This window comes from Gymnoscopelus microlampas (assembly GCF_963454915.1).
Source record: "Gymnoscopelus microlampas genome assembly, chromosome: 9".
NCBI lineage: Eukaryota > Metazoa > Chordata > Actinopteri > Myctophiformes > Myctophidae > Gymnoscopelus > Gymnoscopelus microlampas.
This window is the reverse complement of record NC_139946.1, coordinates 54,946,992-54,967,027: the sequence shown is the minus strand read 5'-3', so window position 1 is coordinate 54,967,027 and position 20,036 is coordinate 54,946,992. Positions and strand designations below refer to the sequence as shown.

General features: G+C 41.5%; 2 protein-coding genes across 2 annotated transcripts; one reads left to right on the top strand and one right to left on the bottom strand.

Moving 5' to 3' along the window:
• Positions 1-200: 200 nt before the first annotated feature.
• Positions 201-1,229, top strand: LOC311051666 (chemerin-like receptor 1; the record flags this gene model as incomplete). The annotated part of the gene is made up of 1 exon (XM_084066249.1): positions 201-1,229. The coding sequence occupies one exon, from the start codon at positions 201-203 to the stop codon at positions 1,227-1,229; it is 1,029 nt and encodes a 342-aa protein (XP_083922375.1).
• A 4,372-nt stretch (positions 1,230-5,601) lies between these two features.
• Positions 5,602-6,558, bottom strand: LOC311051665 (chemerin-like receptor 1; the record flags this gene model as incomplete). The annotated part of the gene is made up of 1 exon (XM_084066248.1): positions 5,602-6,558. One exon carries the CDS (start codon positions 6,556-6,558, stop codon positions 5,602-5,604), a length of 957 nt encoding a protein of 318 aa, XP_083922374.1.
• Between the last annotated feature and the right edge of the window lie 13,478 nt (positions 6,559-20,036).

The following is a 20,036-nucleotide window of genomic DNA, read 5'->3' as shown; positions in this document are numbered from 1 at the left end:
GTGGTGGCTAATACATATTCCGTAGAATAGAAGTGCATTATTTCATGTAATGTAGGAAACTGTAGGGTAAAGAGCCTTATTTTCTGCAGCCCAAAATGTGCAACTGATACAAATTCATATTTGTGGTAAATGACAAAAATGTACTTGAATAAACATCAATGTTTATTTCCTTTTTCAACTGTATAGGAGTACATTGCACCATGGCATCCGTGACGTCACTTTCACCTACCAGTGCAGATTATTACGACACACCAGCTCCAAACATCACCGACAACCCTTCACCACCGTGCATCAACGATCCATGGTGCGTCATCCAGCTTGTGATACACGTGATCATCTTCCTGCTCGGGGTTGTGGGCAACGGCCTGGTCATCTGGGTCATTGGCTTCAAGATGAAGCAGAAGACGGTGACCACGAGATGGTACCTCAGCCTGGCCGTCTCCGACTTCCTCTTCTGCGCGACGCTGCCTTTCTACAGCCACCTGGTAGCGACGGGATCCTGGATCTTTGGACTTTTCATGTGCAAGTTCATCTACTTTGTCTTGTTCCTCAACATGTTCAGTAGCGTTTTCCTGAAGGTTGTCATCAGCGTTGACCGTTGCGTGGGTGTCGTGGTTCCAATTTGGGCCCGAAAGAATCGTAGGCTGAAGAGGGCGGCGTTTACAGTGGCCGTCGCCTGGCTCTGTGCTATGGCACTGAGCATTCCCTGCTTAGTGGTTCAGGACATTAAAACGGACCATAAGGAGGTTACTAAATGCTACAACAACGATGACACGATACCCGGCAGCTCTGCGTTTCTCGTTGTCTTTCGCTTTGTTCTAGGCTTCGTCTTCCCCGTGGTCATCATCACTGTGTGTTACTCTCTTATCTTCGTGAAGCTGCGCAACAACAGGATGGCCTGGTCCGCCAAGCCCTTCAAGGTCATGACCGCCGTGATCGCCACGTTCGTCCTCTGCTGGCTCCCCTACCACGTCTTCGTTTTACTAGATTTTAATCTCCGCGGCGCGTTCATAACAGGAAAGAAGATAGCGTGGTATCTCGCAAGAGCGAGCAGTTGCATCAACCCGTTCCTCTATGCGTTCATGGGCAAGAACGTCAAGCAGAAACTGCTGACCTCTTTGCTTTCAAAAATCGAAAATGCCTTCAATGAAGAGAGTAAATTGGTTTCCACCAATAGTAGTATAAGGAAATCCCATAATGACTTAAGAACAGCAGTGATGCAACTTTGATGATGGAGAGGGCCACTATATGTCCACACTCACTCCAGAGGGACACATTGCATATAACTGTCTCTCCGTATTTTTACTTTTTTCGTCAGTCTGTCACACAAAAATAGCCGATCTACAAGCTCAAAACGCGCTGCACTGCGACCCGTTTTGAGCTTGTAGATCTGCTATTTTTGCTATGTTTTTTAATTGACCCTAACCCTAACCCTAATCCAGAAAAGTAACATTTTTATTTCAAATTCATTCAAATGCATTTAGTTATAGTTATCTTTATGAACTTAAATACATATACATTGGACATAAAACAGACAATAACATTTTAATACTAGTCATTAAACAATCAATATAGACTGAAGTAATTAAAGCGGGTCATGTTTGCATGTTAGGAATTTTAACAGCTGAAATCAATAATATATCACTATTCTGATATTAACCTGCGGCCCTAATTAAGTGAAGGTGGGGGCCGCATGTGGCCCCCGGGCCGCCAGTTGCCCATGTATGACTTATTATCTCATAATAATGACTTGTCATATGTCATATGCTAAGTCATTATTATGAGATACTAAGTCATTATTAAAGTAGGTATCTCATTATTATGACTTCAGACAGAAATGGGCATTATGACAACTTCAATGTGTCAAGCTTTCTAAAAAACTAAATCTCTTAGACTACTTGCTATTTCTCTGAGCTTTAGGAAGAAGTATATCCTCAATATTCATATTGATAAGAAAGTAAACGTGTCTCTACCGTGTATTAAAGGCACGGTAAGTGATTGTTTAAAAAAAAAAAGTCATCATAGAGTGTTTGTTCTGTAACAGAGGTCTCAGGTTCAGGTGGGTTGCAACATTTCAGCCAATCAGGAGAGAGTACCCATTTATCAGCATCAGCATTTTTTTATACTGTTCTAGTTCCAATGTTGCCTGCTCTTTTCTTTGTGTCATTACTTCCAATTTCAGTTGTTTAATCTGTATCCTTCCTGGGTTCTCTATCCTGATTGGATAAAAGTGGTATCCTGACCTGAACATATTTTCTGTTTAATAAAGAGCTGGAGAGAAAGGGAAACCCCTGTTACTGAACAAACACTCTATGATTACTATCACAACATAGAGCTATTTAACACTTATTTTAACCAAAGAAAAGCACGTATCCTACCTTTAATATATATATAACAAACACATAACGAGTTGTTGACCTGCGAGAGATGTGTTGTGTAAATGTGATGTACAGTATTGTTAATGTATTGTGTATGTATTGTGTTATGTGTTAATATATTGTGTGATTGCTGTGTCCTGATGACTGCTTGGCACAAAGACAATAAATCATTTGTCATCTTCTTTAACACTTTATAAACTCTCATTTTAACTTAAAATTCATTTAGCAAACACTGGTGCAGAACATATAGTCTGTGTTGACAAGTGAAGAGAGGATATAGATATGTTTTATTTTATTATAATATTAATACATTTTTTACATTTGTCCACAATGAGCCTCATCACCATAGGATGGATGTAACTGAAGAACCATATAAGAGCAGGGGTGGGAAAAGTACTAGTCTGGAATTCAAAATGTACTTGAGTAAAAGTACGAAAGTATTGCTAACAAAATGTATCACATTTTCAAATGTATACAAATCATTTGGAAATAGCAGATCTACAAGGTCACAATGCGACGCATTGTGAGCTTGTAGATCTGCTATTTTCAAATGGCCAAAATGTATATAGGGCTGAAGTGGTTAATGTATGTTTTGTAATAATAATTAAATATACAAAGTGACTACTAACTAAAGTTTTCAAATAATCGCAGTGGAGTAAAAGTACAATATTTACCTCTGAGATGTAGTGGAGAAGAAGTAGAAGTACTTGGAAAATACTTACACCACTGGGGGAACCATACTAATAGTATTTTAAAGAGTCAATGAAATCATGTTTGATTGGAATGAAAAACGTCCACAGCACATCATCATCATCATCATCATCATACTATAATTCCAGTAACCTCTGTAGTGGTGGTGAGTACGTGAGTGAAGATACCCGGTTCTCCTCACTGGCTGGACCAATTGCTCTGATTTTGCACACAGCCATTGACCATTACCATCTGAACTTAACTGTGAAGCCCGTTTTTCAATTTCATCAAATCTCAGCTTCTTATTAGCGTTTTTGTGTCAAACACTGTCGCCATGGTTACGGGGCTGCCCAGCTATGGGACGAACTGCCTCCCGGGTTGCCAGATCATGTGCGCATATCCCCCCACGGATGCGCTGCGCCGACCGGGTATGGTCTAGTGATGTTAAATGTTTTAACCAGAAGAGGGCACCCTATCAGCACAAATGTTTAATTTACAGCATAGTAAGGACTTGTCCAGGGACACAAACGCATTGTGCACAATCTCCCATTTCAGTCATATATATATCATGTGTTTGACAGTGGTGGAAAAAGTACTACTTTTTTTTTTCTTGAGTAAAATTATCATTACTGCAATTATAAAAGTTCTGGAATTCAAAATTGACTTGAGTAAAAGTACAAAAGTATTGGTATCAAAATGTACTCAAAGTACCAAAAGGTGAAAGTACTCATTGTGCAGAATGTCCCATTTCAGAAGTTTTAAAATATATGAAAGATCTGCTATTTTCAAATGGCCGAAATGTATATAGGGCTGAAGTGGTTAATGTATGTTTTGTAATAATAATCAAAATCTAGTAACTAAGTTTTCAAATAATTGTAGTGGAGTAAAAGTACAATATTTGCCTTTGAGATTTAGTGGAGTAGAAGTGAAAGTATTGGAAATTGGAAATACTTGACTAAAGAAAAATACCTCAAAATTGTACTTACTGTAAGTACAGTACTTGAGTAAATGTACTTAGTTACTTTACACCACCCTATATATATATGTGTGTACATAGGTTATTCAAAAATAGCCGATCTACAAGCTCACACATGACATTAGGATACGCTCTGAGTTTGCAGATCTGCTATTTTTGAAAATGTAGAAGATTTTTTTGATGAATAATTTGATTAATTATGAATGATCTAAATCCACAAAGTAACTAGTTGCTACTAAAGCCGTGAGATATTGGAGTAAAAAGTACATTTACCTCTGAGATGTAATGGAGTCTATACATCTGTCAAAAACTAATCACCTTCATTGTAACTTTGATAAGAAAAGTGTGTGTGTGTGTGTGTGTGTGTGTGTGTGTGTGTGTGTGTGTGTGTGTGTGTGTGTGTGTGTGTGTGTGTGTGTGTGTGTGTGTGTGTGTGTGTGTGTGTGTCTCCCCCATACTTAGCACTTAGGAGACCATTTGATCTCTTAAGATGACATATCTGACAGAGTTGACATTGGACGGAGTCTGACGGAGTTGACATTGGACAGAGTCTGACGGAGTTGACAAAACAAATGTCATTCCACAGCACGTAGTCGTAGTGAGTTTGAGTTGAGCTGCTTAGGTTCTATTAATTTGAACCATTTGCTAATGGAATTACACTTTTTTTTGGGGGGGGGGGGGGGGGGGTAGAAGGACTGACAGAGTTTACATGTTATGACAAGGTCAGAGTGCAAGTTTAGATGTAAGAAAAAATAAAAGATAACCAGACCAAAACATTGTATACATTTTCATTCATAGGCCTATATATACATCCTTTAAGAATATATTTTCACCAAACCTTTTTTTTAAATGAGTGTGTTAATGAATAATAATTTGAATTCTCAAGAATGGGTACATGATTGACAATACAACAACATATTTACACAACACATCTCTTACAGGTCAACAACTCATTATGTTAAAATAAAGGTAGGACAAGTGATTTTCTTTGGTTAAAATAAGTGTTAAATATCTCTATTTTGTGATAGTAATCATTACTATAGTGTATGTTCAGTAACAGTGTTAAATAGCTCTATATTGTGATAGTAATCATTACTATAGTGTTTGTTCAGTAACAGTGTTAAATAGCTCTATATTGTGATAGTAATCATTGCTATAGAGTGTTAGTTCAGTAACAAGGTCGGGATACCAATTTTATCCAACCAGGATAGAGAACTCAGTCAGGATACAGATTAAACAAGAAAAATTTGAAGTAATGATACAAATAAATGAGCAGACAACACTATAAAAAATGCTGATGCTGATAAATGCATTAAAAAATAAAAAAACGCATAATATGCGTTGCGCATATTATGCGATGCGAACTGATGCGATGCAGCCTTTTGAACAAAAAAAAATGGACCGCATAATTATGCGCATAATCACATATTATGCGCATAATCGTTTTTTTCTGGAGGGTCTGCATTATTATGAGAAAGTATCTCATTATTATGACTTATGGGATTTTTTTTCTATATACCACATTGATGGAAACGGGCTTCCATAGGTTGTATTTATTTACTCTTCATTGAAAGCATTTTCGATTTTTGAAACCAAAGAGGTCATCAGTTTCTGCTTGAGGTCTTTGCCCATGAACGCATAGAGGAACGGGTTCATGCAACTGCTTGCTCTTGCAAGATACCACGCTATCTTCATTCCAGTTATAAATGCGTTGTGGAAGTTAATGTCTAGTAAAACAAAGATGTGGTAGGGAAGCCAGCAGAGGACGAACGTGACAATCACGGCAGTCATGACCTTGAAGGGCCTGGCGGACCAGGCCATCCTGTTGTTCCGTAGCCTTACAATGATAAGAGAATAACACACGGTGATGATGACCACAGGGAAGACAAAGCCTAGAACAAAGCGAAAGACAATGGAAAACTTAGAGCTGCTGGCTAGCATTGCAGCATTGATGTAGCAATGAGTAACCTGTTTATGGTCTGTTTTAATGTCACGAACCACTAAGGAGGGAATGCTCAGCACCATAGCTAAGATCCAGGCAATGAACACTGTCAGCCTTGCCCTCTTCAGCGTACGATTCTTTCGGGCCCAAATTGGAAACACGACACCCACGCAACGGTCAACGCTGATGACAACCTTCAGGAAAACGCTACTGAACATGTTGAGGAACAAGACAAAGTAGATGAACTTGCACATGAAAAGTCCAAAGATCCAAGATCCCGTCGCTACCAGGTGGCTGTAGAAAGGCAGCGTCGCGCAGAAGAGGAAGTCGGAGACGGCCAGGCTGAGGTACCATCTCGTGGTCACCGTCTTCTGCTTCATCTTGAAGCCAATGACCCAGATGACCAGGCCGTTGCCCACAACCCCGAGCAGGAAGATGACCGCGTGTATCACAAGCTGGGTGACGCACCATGGGTCGTTGATGCACGGTGGTGAAGGGTTGTCGGTGATGTTTGGAGCTGGTGTGTCGTAGTAATCTGCACTGGTAGGTGAAGGTGACGTCACGGAGGCCATGGTGGACTATGCTCCTATACAGTTGAAAAAGGAAATAAACATTGATGTTTATTCTAGTTGATTGTTGCATTAAGTAATGCATAAACTGTACAGAATATGTATTAGCCACCACATTAAAAACTTTCTATAACACAATATCCATGGCATGTACTTAAAGGATCTACACCATGAATTTAAAAAAATAATAATATTTAATATCATATTGTTTATGTCCCTCAAGCGTTTTTCAAAAGGTTTGGGCCTAAATCAAGCCTCAAATATACTCATTCCAACTAACTTCTCTCTGGCTTATAAACAGGGGTGCACATAACTTTTTAGGTCTGGTACGCAGAAGAGCACCTGGACATGTGACTTGGTGCGCATGGCGCCCGTCCCGTTTTGTGAACGGGGGGGGGGGGGGGGGGGGGGGCATTCAGCCCGGACAGTTTTGTCAACGGGGGGGGGGGGGGTTCAGCACGGTGCCCGCCGGACAGTTTTGTCAACGGGGGGGGGGGGGGGGGGGGGGCGAGAGAAAAAAGGACGCTCTGCTTCTAAATTCCGCCGATTTTCGCCGTTTTTTTTTCTCATGCTGTTATATAAAGCCCCCAAGGTTGGTGCCCTGTGCTGCTGCGCTGATTTTATCCGCCAGATTGGGACGTTCACGGCATATTTGGCACCATTACGGTGCGTTCATCATCGGTGACGAGTGCCTCTAACAGCCGCTGCTGGCTGCGTGCACGCAGCCAGGCAATGCGAGGCGATGCGAGGCGACGCGAGTCATATCTCTACCCCTCCGCCTAATGGCTGTACATGGGGCCGACGGGTGCTTTAGAGTGATTGTGTGAGTGTGGCTTCAGGAAGTAAATTCCTAGCCTCGATCTCCAGGCTTTTATTTTTTAGTTTTGCTAAAAAATAAAAGCTTGGAAATCCCTGTCCCAGCTGTTGGTGCGCAAAAGCGCCTCGCGTCGCCTGATGTGGTGCGCATTTTTTATTTTGGGTGCGCATGCGCACCTGCGCACCAGTTATGTGCACCCCTGCTTATAAAGCACTTTCACCTGCAATACCACATTGTCCTGTTTGGCACGGGGTGCTATTGAGCCAGTTTGTATACATGTTATCTCCTGGTTCTGTGTGGAAAAAGTAAAAAAAAAATGTTTTTTTTTGTTGGAACTGAAAAAACGGGAGGGATTGTACCGAACGTGACGTCACGTTCAGGTGAAAATCAGTTTGGTCTGTTTTGAGACCAATTTACAGGGGATTTTGGGCATAGAAGAGAGGTAGGGGAGACCAAAAAATATGTGTATTTAAATGCAATTAGCAATAACGGACTTATAATGTTTGCTGTTCAGTTCTTTTTTATCAAATCATTAGCGATAAGTATGAGCAAAAACAATGTCAATGAACGATTTCAATTACAAACAGCTACTTCCAATAGTTATTCATACTTCAGTTGTCTTCATTTACCTTCATTTTCCTTATCCATTCTACAATTTGACATTACGACATTATTACAGTAAATCACATCGTCATCAGAAAATCACGAGTGTCATTTGAAAAACGTCCCTATCTGCCCACACGCTAACCTCCCCCGCAACTTCCCTTTCTTGAAGCTCTTAAGAATGTTGCAACAGATCTAGCTCCGTACTCTTACTTCCCTTCCCTTGCTTCAAGCTAATTTTGCACTTGAGTAGCTCCTTTTTCTGATGCTGATTCCTAGAAACTTCACGTTCTTGAAGCCCTTACTATCCTTACTGGGATATCAGTCACTATCTCTAAATGAGTCTAAATAATAACATTGTGTCTTATTTCAGTGATTCCTGAGAATAGTGGTTATTTTTAAATAATCTTTTCAGAAATTCAGGTAAAGAAAAAGCTTTATGAGGCTTAAAGACATAAAACAAAATGCATTTACATTACAAGTGTAATCAAAAGTAGACTCTTATATCTGCATATAAGAAGAAGACCTTAAACCATACAGAAATAAACAAAGACATTTCTAAACACTGTTTATATACTTTTACACTTTAAACATTTTGTTGGATAAATAACGTATTTATCTATGTGTTTAATTGGACGGGACAGTGCACAGTGATGAACATTACATACAAACTATTGTGTAAATACACCGGCTTCAGAAAGAATACTGATATCTATCCGTAGACAGGCAACATTACAAAAGCACAGATAAACATTACAAAAGGGTCCAAAACGGAAGAGAAAAAAAGCCCTTGTTTTGACCTAAAATACAAGGACACCCAAGAACACTAGAGAAACCTACATTTTAGCCTATTTAAATACGTTCACAAGTTTGATTGTCCATGATAAAAAAAAAAAAAATAGTTGGACCTTAAAGGCAGACTATGTAGCTTTTCAGATCTGTGTATGTATATACACACACTCCCCCCCCCCCTCCTCCCCTCTCTGACAGGTATCAAAGTGATTGCTGTCTTTGATTTGAAGTTCAAAGGCATCAATTAAGAGCTCTGGCCGAGTCCAGATTCAACATTTTTTGTTTACGTGGTCTGCTCTTTTTCCCTCTACACCAATACCTCTTTGCCAAAAATAGCCGATCTACAAGCTCTCAGCGCCTCGCAGCGCGAGGCGTTGTGAGCTTGTAGATCTGCTATTTTTGGCTAAAGTTCTCCTCAGAAAAGGGATGCTAGGGTTCAAGTGGTTAAGGTAAAAAAAGAAAAAATCCTCTCACACAAAGATTTGGCGGACCCCCTGTAGTAACTCTGGGGACCCCCTAGGGGTCCCGGACCCCCTGTTGAAGACCCCATGGCATAAACAGTGGAACAAAATCAAAACACAGCCAGAGGGATGTCGACTGTCTTTCAGCATAATTATATAGTGGCTGATAGAGGGGAAAAAATGTAAAATATGAAAATATATTTAAAGAAATTGCTCAAAGTTACCTAGTCTGCCTTTAAAAGCAAGTTAGTTCACTCACCTCACACAAGACAGCCTGCTGAGAACAGACGTACCGTACGCAGTGTCGCTGTAAAGACGTGACTGATATACTTCTCAAATCCAGTCAGGGGGGGCGGTGTAAGGCGGTGTAAGGACGGGCCTCTATTAATAGAAACTACAGACTTTCTGTTCCTGGAAAGTTAGCATGCTGAAATAGAAGCCATTGTTCTCACATTCATTCAAAAAAGATAAGCACAGGTCTCCGCCAGGTCAGGTAGGTTAGTGTGGGCCAGCAATGTTCAGAATTTGCCAATCAGGCTGGAATGTGAAAAACCGGACGGATCCGTCTTGATCACTTGACTAAAGAGATAATATGTACCGATTTGCGTGATGTTTGGACAACGTTTGTAGGAGTAATATACATTTTTTTTAGCAAAGATCGGCCTCCTGGTGGCGCTATAATAGGGTGAAAGGGTGGCTCAACGTAGTGTGAATGTGCTTGCAGAGTTTCACCGCAATCGTGATTTGCGGCATTTTGTTCAAAACGGGGCCACTCCTGCAAACTTTAGATGTCAATCTTAGCCAATCAGGATGGAGTATGAAAAATCAGACAGATCCGTCTTGACCGTCATGACGGACAGACAGACTCCTGACCACATGACGGACAGACAGACAGACAGACAGACAGACAGACAGACAGAAATGTGTGTTCGTTCACATAACACACACACACACACACACACACACACGCACACATTCATGGCTGTTTTATCCTATGTTTTCTTTCTTTCTTTCTTTCTTTCTTTCTTTCTTTCTTTCTTTCTTTCTTTCTTTCTTTCTTTCTTTCTTTAGTGATGATTACACACCAGAAAAAAAATGTCTGTGAAAAAAAAAAAAAAACCACCCCCACCCCCTGCACTGCATGTGCACAATTGCGCAAACACACACACAGCATTCAAATGATATCCCTTTTTGGCATGTTAACTTGTTGCCATTGTAGGTCTGTGTGGCTCTGTACACATGTACAGCACAGTAGTTATTGTAGCGCAGGCTAACGTACTGTTATGGAGAATGTAACTCAGGTCCAGACAGACATCTATGAAAAGTCATTGGAATGTCTGTCTGGGCCCGAATCGCTGTTGATTTCGTCTACTAAAACCGAGCCTAAATGTTTTCGTCAACTACCTCTTTTCACTGACAAAAATGAAATAAAAACGAAATAAAAACTAAGCTACGATGACTAAAATTAAGACTAAATATATTGACAAAATATATATTGATTTTGTGAACAAATAAAAACAAAAAATGTTAGTGAGGGACTAGTGGAGAAGAGATCCGGTAGAACTACAAGACAATTCATTTTATGTTTGGTTGCGCTGGGGTGTTGCGCTCTGAAAATAGCAGATCTACAAGCACATGACGCGTCACACCACGACGCGTTGTGAGCTTTTAGATCTGCTATTGCAACCAAGCGTAAAATCAGCCATTACGATGCCATCAAGGCACCGCCAAAATACATTTTAGTCGACTAAATCAACTGTAGATTTAGCCGACTAAAATCTTATGATATTTAGTCGACTAAAACTAGACAAAAACTAAAACATTTCAGATGACTAAAATATGACTAAAACTAAATGAAAATCTGCTGTCAAAATCAACACTGACCCAAATCAGAACTTAATATCAGTTTTGGGATTGTAATGTCTTGTCTTTATGACAAAATGTAGCCTACATTTGCAAGCATTTCACGTTGCCTTGTCAAGTGCAACAGGGCTTTGAGCATTTAACATTAATATCATCCATTAAGACAACTACATGACGGCAGACAGTTTGTTTGTTTTAAGATAATTGTGTTGGCTTTCATGCCTTTTTAGATAGGACAGTAGTCTGACAGGAAATGGGGAGTGACACCAGAGACGTGCAGAGAGATTTGGAGAGGCAGGGGCTGGATTTTCAAAGGGGCACCTATTGCTGAACGGACACGCGCGCGCGAAATTTTGCGGATATTCGGCGGATTCGGGTACCTTTTTACCCGTTTTTTGTTACTTAGTTTCTGTTTTAGGGTTTGGGGTAGGGTTAGGTTAGGGTTATAGATATATAATAAAAAAAAATAAAACACTTTTTTTTATTTATTAAGGTTTCGAGGCCAATAGGCTCGAAGCCTTATTACATCTGTAAGAGTTCATTATTCTTCCGCCGGTTTTGCCAGTTCTGGCCTAACCGCGTGGTCACTTTTTATGAAATTCGGCAATATGGTAGAGGGCTATGCCAAACGGCGAAAACCCGAAACTCACAACCATTGGCCAAAGGGTGGCGCTGTAGCACTCAATTGAAATATGCCAACTTTGAACAGGTACAACTCATGCCCTGTTTGACCCACAGCCATGAAACTTCGATGCACACATGCGTCTCCTCATGCCTAACAACTTACACACTCTGACTTTTGACCTCTGACCTTTAGATCTCCCACCATTTCGAATTCTATGAAAAGCAGTAAAAAAGACTCTTCCTTCGTACAGATTGAGCAATCTGTACGAAACTGTATACACATGAACTTTGGACCAATGCCGACAGACGTGAGCAAGCGGATTTTCCATAAGTGAAAACGTTAAGCTTTTATAAGCCAATGAAAATTGCAGTTTTATGACAATTATTCATCTGCCCCTAAAACATACATGCAGACTCGCCTTTGTTTGACACTTTGCAATATTGTAGAAGGTCATTCCAAGTATCACTGAAACCAATCTTACTCCAATTGGGCAAAGGGGGGCGCTATAGCAATTTTTTGAAAATGCAAACTTTAAACAGGCAAAAGTCATGCCTCGTTTGGCCGACAGCCGTTAAACCTGCTTACACATGTGCCTTGACTCATGAGGAACACATGTATCACTTTGACCAGTAAGCTCTGCCCTTAGATTGTCTGCAATTTTGAGCAGTTTGAAAAACATTTAAATCCAGGATTTCTGAGCAATTTGCGTGAAAGTGTGTCATGTGTGTGAACTCCCTTTTCACTAGTTCAGGTGTGTAGGTTCAAAAGCTTGATAGCTTAATCATCTGCCTTGAAACCACAGGGTTGCTGGTTCGAATCCCACCTCAGGTAGACTTCATTATAATTGCATTGCACACAACATGACTGTATCAATGAGGAACATATCTATTGCTTTGACCAGTAAGCTCCGCCCTTAGATTGTCTGCAATTTTGAGCAGTTTGAAAAACATTTAAATCCAGCATTTCTGAGCAATTTGCGTGAAAGTGTGTCATGTGTGTGAACTCCCTTTTCATCATTTCGGGTCTGTTGGCCCAATGGCTTAATCATCTGCCTTGATACCACAGGGTCGCCGGTTGAAATCTCACCTCATGCAGACCTCAACTCAATTGCATTGCACGCAACATGACTGTATCAATGAATAAACATGCAATTGTTAAATGAAACGCTTATTGAGAGTAGTTGTTTTCAATGTATGATGTACTTCATTCCCTCTTTTGTTTTGTTTTGTTTTGTTGGATTCTCCCTTCTCACTGACCAAGGCTGTGGATTGAATAGCTTGATCGATACAGTGTTAGTCTCATGTGCCAAAGGTCCACGGTTCAAACCCCACTCGTCACAGTTTACATTTAAATTGCATTATACAAAACATGACCCTGTTAATTCAGACATGTGCAATTTTTAAACAATACCATGAATTGCTTTTGAGAGTAGTTGTTTTTTATGTATGACATACTTTCTTGTGAAAATAGCTGATCTACAATCTCACACCTTTTTAGATAGCAACGCGTTGTGAGCTTGTAGATCGACTATTTTCACTAGTTTCCATTCCGAAATGTATTGAGCAGTTTGAAAAAACATTTAAACCAAGGATTTCTGAGCAATTTGCGTGAAACTGTGTCAAATAAATGTTTGAGGCCCTTTTTCACAGGTTCAGGTGTGTTGGTTCAATAGCTTGATCGCTTAATCATCTGCCTTGAAACCACAGGGTCGCCGGTTCGAATCCCACCTCATGTAGACTTATAATTGCATTGCACACAACATGACTGTATCAATAAATGCATGTGCAATTGTTCAAAATAACGAGAAATGTATACTTTAAAGTAGTTATTTTTAATGCATGACGTACTTCATTCGCCCTTTTGTTTTGTTTTGTTAGATTCTCCTTTCTCACTGTCTAATCCTGTGGATTCAATAGCTCTACCAGTAGAGTGTGAGCCTCATGTGCCGAAGGTCCCTGGTTCAAATCCCACACTACAGTTTACATTTAAATTTCATTGTACAAAACATGACCCTGTTAATTCAGACATGTGCAACTTTTAAACAATAACATGAAATGCTTTTTTGAGATTAGTTGTTTTTTTATGTACAACATACTTTCTTGTGAAAATAGCCAATCTACAATCTCACAACTTTTCAGATAGCAACACATTGTCAGCTTGTAGATCAACTATTTTCACTACTTTCCATTCCAAGAACACAAAACAAAACTTTATTACTAAATATTTGTCAACCAGTAATCTAGAGTAGTTAGCAAAACAGAGGCTTGGTTCATAACGGACTGAAAAGCCTATAGATATCAACAGACACCATCAGGGAGGCTATATTTCTAGTTCAATAAGAAGAGAGGCAGCCTGTGAATCCATAGGTCGCTGGTTTGATCCCTGTCCCCAACAATGCATTGAGGTGATCATTATTTGGAAGTCATACTTTGTTACAAACATACTCCTGGTAGCCTGTCTGTCTGTCTGTCTGTCTGTCTGTCTGTCTGCCTCTCTCTCACTCTGTCACTGTCTGTCTGCCAATCTGCCACTCTGTCACTGTCTGCCAGTCTGCCAGTCTGCCACTCTGTCACTGTCTGTCTGTCTGTCTGTCTGTCTGTCTGTCTGTCTGTCTGCCAGTCTGCCAGTCTGCCACTCTGTCACTGTCTGTCTGTCTGCCAGTCTGCCACTCTGTCACTGTCTGTCTGTCTGCCAGTCTGCCAGTCTGCCAGTCTGTCACTGTCTGTCTGTCTGCCAGTCTGCCACTCTGTCACTGTCTGTCTGTCTGCCAGTCTGCCACTCTGTCACTGTCTGTCTGTCTGCCAGTCTGCCAGTCTGCCACTCTGTCACAGTCTGTCTGTCTGCCAGTCTGCCACTCTGTCACTGTCTGTCTGTCTGCCAGTCTGCCAGTCTGCCACTCTGTCACTGTCTGTCTGTCTGCCAGTCTGCCACTCTGTCACAGTCTGTCTGTCTGCCAGTCTGCCACTCTGTCACTGTCTGTCTGTCTGCCAGTCTGCCAGTCTGCCACAGTCTGTCTGTCTGCCAGTCTGCCACTCTGTCACAGTCTGCCAGTCTGCCAGTCTGCCACTCTGTCACTGTCTGTCTGTCTGCCAGTCTGCCACTCTGCCACTCTGTCACAGTCTGTCTGTCTGTCTGTCTGTCTGTCTGTCTGCCACTCTGTCAGAGTCTGCCAGTCTGCCAGTCTGCCACTCTGTCACAGTCTGCCAGTCTGCCACTCTGTCACAGTCTGCCAGTCTGCCACTCTGTCACATAAGAGTACACATAAGAGTACTTTTACTTAAGTAAAGAAATTGAGTACTTTTCCCACCACTGCTGCTGACACAGAGAGAGAGAGCGAGAGAGAGGGAGAGAGATATATATATAGGCTCCTGCTTGACAAGTAATTTCAAATTAACAGTTATATATATATTTTTTTTGTCCATACATACCTAATCTGTCTCAAACAATTGGTCCGTGTTCTGCGTGCATTCACTGCGTTCAGTTGTGCCCTCAGTTAGGTTTCGATTGTGTATAATATACTTCGTTTGCCGGGCGGTATCGCGCACCCAAAAATAGCCGATCTACAAGCTCACAATGCCTGGCGTTGCGACGCGTTGTGAGCTTGTAGATCATAATTCTGCGCGAGCACTGCACGGCACGGGGCTCAATTAAGTAAGCTTTACTGCAGGTGCGAGGCCAACGGGCGCGCGCAGGAGTTTCTACAGTTTACAGTCAGAGGAGACAAGGGCACTTTTTACCGACAGACAAAAGGGCAGGGGCTCAAGCCCCCTTTGATGTCTATGTGTGCACGTGCATGCGTGACACACAGCAAAACCCGTCGGGATGGGGGCTCGAAACCCGCAACGCGCTATCAGGCTACTTTGGAGCCTATAGGTGCCTGGGCTGGTCCGCTACGCCGGCGGTCCGGGCCCAGACAGTTGAAAGGGAGAACATTGTGTAAGTCTAAGTCATAAGCACAGGGTTGTATTACATCGTAAATATGACTCCAAATATGAGGCACCCTGTCGCGGCCAACCCCGGGTTCCCCGCAAGATTTTATGTGAAAATAGACGATCTACAAGCTCACAACGCGTCGCATCGCGACGCGTTGTGAGCTTGTAGATCTGCTATTTTCAAATAGCTGATGTATTATGTTAAAGTGCTCATGTGGCCCATCGTCGCTTCTTTTGGGCTGGTTTTCCTAGACCTGGTTGCTTGTTTCTCTCACAGAATCTGGCAACACTGCTTTTGACTTCATGTTTCACAGTACTTGTACATTTTACCACACTTGTAACAGAGTATTTTTATATGGTGGTATTGCTGCTTTTACTTAAAGGAGTAGTTCACCCAAAAAATGACTTATTTTCTATCAATTGCACACCCCATGAAGCCTTGAATCCATGCATTTATTTTTGTTTTTGTGGCATTCCTAAGACAATAATTTGATTCCCGTCTCCTACCGGCTAATGTATCCGGTAGGAGACACAAAGTAGATTATGTGTGTCTCCTACCGGATACACACCCGGTCATCAAATTATTGTCTTAGGAATGCCACAAAAACAAAAATAAATCCATGAATTCAAGGCTTCATGGGGTGTGCAATTGATAGAAAATAAGTCATTTTTTGGGTGAACTCCTCCTTTAAGTAAAAAATATCTGAGTACTTCTTCCACTCCACTATAGCCAGACAGACGTGGACCACTCGCAATCATGCCTTGAGAAACTGCTCACTCGCTCCATGACCTGGTGACCTAAGCAGTTAGCCTACGGGGAAGTAGGAGGTCATGAACTTCCACAGAGAAAAGGAGGAAAAAGGGGAAGTGTACCGGATTGCCGGATAGTTATCATTATTAAGAAATGTGCCCACGTAATAGGGTGTGTATGCACGCCATCGGAGTGGATTTCACATTCATTGACAGGGTGTTCACTCTCCATTCCGACATCTCACCACTCCGACTAGTGGCTTCCGCGTGCGGTTAGGGTTAGGGTTAGGGTTAGGTATAGGGTTCGTCAACGTCGGAAAGGCGACATGTCGGAAAGGAGAAATGCACCCCATTGAAAGAATGCAACAGCAATGCAAAAGCTGTTGCATTCTACGGAAGAAAAAAGAAAACACTCTATAGAGTTTGATCAGTAACAGTGTTAAATAGCTCTATATTGTGATAGTAATCATTGCTATAGTGTTTGTTCAGTAACAGTGTTAAATAGATCTAAATTGTGATAGTAATAGACAGACAGACAGACAGACAGACAGACAGACAGACAGACAGACGTTTCACAATACAACAGGGTGTGATTGAGTTGTTGACAATATATTTATACAATATATATGACAACAGTGACATCTGGTGGTGATACATGACCACAGCACAAGAGGAGGATTTCCCATTCATTTCAATTACTGGTTTTTAAAAATAATAATTCCTTTGAGTCCTATCTTTACCCCTTATACCTAAACGTTTTGGGCATTTTTGCACTATTTGAAACACATTTTTAAAGAGCCGATCGACATCGACACGTTGTGAGCTTGTAGATCGACTATTTGAACAGTTTAAAAATGTTTTTCAAAATAGTAAATAAAGTGCATAAAAGTTTAGGCATAAGGGGTAAGGTGGTATTTAAGGCTGATGTTGCATTTTAATCTGTGACCTAAACTTCATAAAAAAAAGTCAAACAGTTAATAAAATGTAACCATATATGGCCTTCACAAAGTTTATAGCAAAACGTCAACATTTGTTGGTCAAAGTCAGGGACGCATCAGAGGGCATTTGAGAACCAAGGGGGACACGTGCACGCGCGCGCAGCTCAACAGTATCACACTGTGTTTGTACCGGTCAGCTACAATTCCAAGTGCTTGTCAGGGTGGGGGGTCCCCAGTTCAAATATGATTATTTTGGGGGGTCGCCTGTAAAGTCTGAGAACCCGCACTGCCTTAAAGAATAATTGTCTCCGGCAGGCCGAAGGCATGGCGAGAGAGTATGTTTTCGCCCCTGTCCGTCCGTGTGTGTGTCCGTGTGTCCTGTCTGTGTTACCAGCTAATCTCCGGCACCGTTGGCCCGGTCGCTCCGAAACTGTGCACACACACTCCCTGGATGCCAATTCAGAACCTCTGCCCCAATTTTTTCACATGGGCCTGTTAAAGCACCACCAGGAGGCCGATTTGGATTTTATCCAAACGTCATGCAAATTGGTACATAGTATCTCTTTAGTCATGTGATCAACACGGATCTGTCCGATTTCCCATATTCCATCCTCATTGCCTATGGTTGGTTTCCAAAATTTGCAGGAGTGGTCCGTTTTGAACAAAAAACCTCAAACTATGCACGCAGCTTGCGATTTCCGTGAAATTTCACAAACACATTCCCACTAGGCCAAGGAAGAAATGCCACCCTTTTCACATTGGCCTGTTATAGCGCCACCAGCAGGTCTAATTTAGCAAAACACATTTTTGGAACAAAATGCCTCAAATCGTGAATGCAGTGTCCGATTGCCGTGAACCTAAGAACCTAAGAATAAATGGCACCCTTTTCACATTGGCCTATTACAGCGCCACCAGGAGGCCACAATAACGTACCTGACCTGGCGGAGACCTATACTCCGACTTTTTCTAGTTAATACTAATTCTCATTATAATGTGTCCTCACTCTGTGTCTCAGAGGAGAACTGTTTGACAGTTCAGACATTGGTATGAGGGTTTGGTAATTTCAAGTTCGATTTAAAACTCTTTTTTTACCCTCTGTTTATTTTATTTATATCTTATCTTCTTTTCTTTTTTTATAATGTAAGAACAATGGCTTCTATTCCAGGCAGTAGTGATAGTGCGGGTCGGGTTTTTTCATGACCACGGAACTCAACCCGCCCCGCGAACACATATATAAATCTATGGCTCAACCCGCCCCGCGACCCGCGGTAAAAATAAAATCGGTAAAATCATGAAGGAAAACAATCTTCAAGTATACACCCCAAGTGTATTCAAACTGTTTTATCGTTATTATTCTTATTCTTATTAGCAGGGCCGTAGGAACGGGGGGGGACGGGGGGGATTCGTCCCCCGTGGGCCGCAGAGAGACGTGATCCCCCTCCCATCCAGAACACTGATATCTGTGGTCAGCCAGTGGAAATCGTGCCCAGTTACAAATATCTTGGCACGATTATTGACAGCAAACTGAGATTTGATGTAAACACTGACATGCTGTGTAAGAAGGGCCAGCAACGCCTTTTTTGTCTTAGGAAATTGGCCAGATTCAATGTCGATAGAGAATTGATGAAACTGTTCTATAGTGCCTATGTACATTCTGTTATCTCATTCTCTATCACCTGTTGGTATGGTAACCTAGTCATTAAGGATAAAAATGCTCTGGGAAGAATAGTCAAAACCGCCTCCAAAATTACTGGCATCCAGCTGGAGAGCCTAGACCCCTTCTATAACAGACAGCTAATCAAGAAGGCCAGGTCCATTCAACAAGACAGAGCCCACCCACTCGAGCCAGCATATAGGATGTTGCCTTCTGGCCGTCGTCTGGGTGCCCCCGGTGTCAAAAATAACAGATTCAAGTATTCCTTTATTCCTGCTTCAATTCGAGCAATCAATGCTGCTAGTAACAGGTAAAGGGTAATGTTACTGTGATAATGATGACGATGATGATGATGATGAAATAAGCACTTGTTGACCGGCACTTTACATTCTGAATGTAGCCATTTGTTGTATCTCTTGCACTTTATCTCTTGCACTTTGATGATGATGAGGATGTTGAGATGATGATGAAACGAGCACTTTACGACCGGCACTTTATATCTCTGAATATACCTGTTGTTTTATCTCTTGCACTTTATCTTGTGCACTATGCTATAGATGATGATGACGATGATGACGAAAACAAGCACTTTATGTCCGGCACTTTATTCTCTGAATATAGCCCTTCGTTCTATCTCTTGCACTTTATCTTTATCTCTTGCACTTTGATAATGATGATGATGACGAGGATGAAACAAGCACTTTATGCCCGGCACTTTATATCTCTGATGTATATCTCTGAATGTAGCCCTTTGTCTCAGATCTTGCACTAGATGCGCCCAGACTTATGTTTTATGCTATGGCGTTTGTTTGTTGTCCTGTATTCTGTGTATGTTTTAAACCACTACTCCGGCTGTAAACTTATTTGCCCTTTTGGGACACTAATAAAAGACCTTGACCTTGACCTTGAAAAAACGCGTGCGCGCACTGGCCACACAGCGTGCGTGCATGTGTGGTGCTCGTGCATGTGGGCCGGTACAAATATATCCCCCCCAACTGGGAATGGCTTCCTACGGCGCTGCTTATTAGGAATAAAGGCAAAACAAG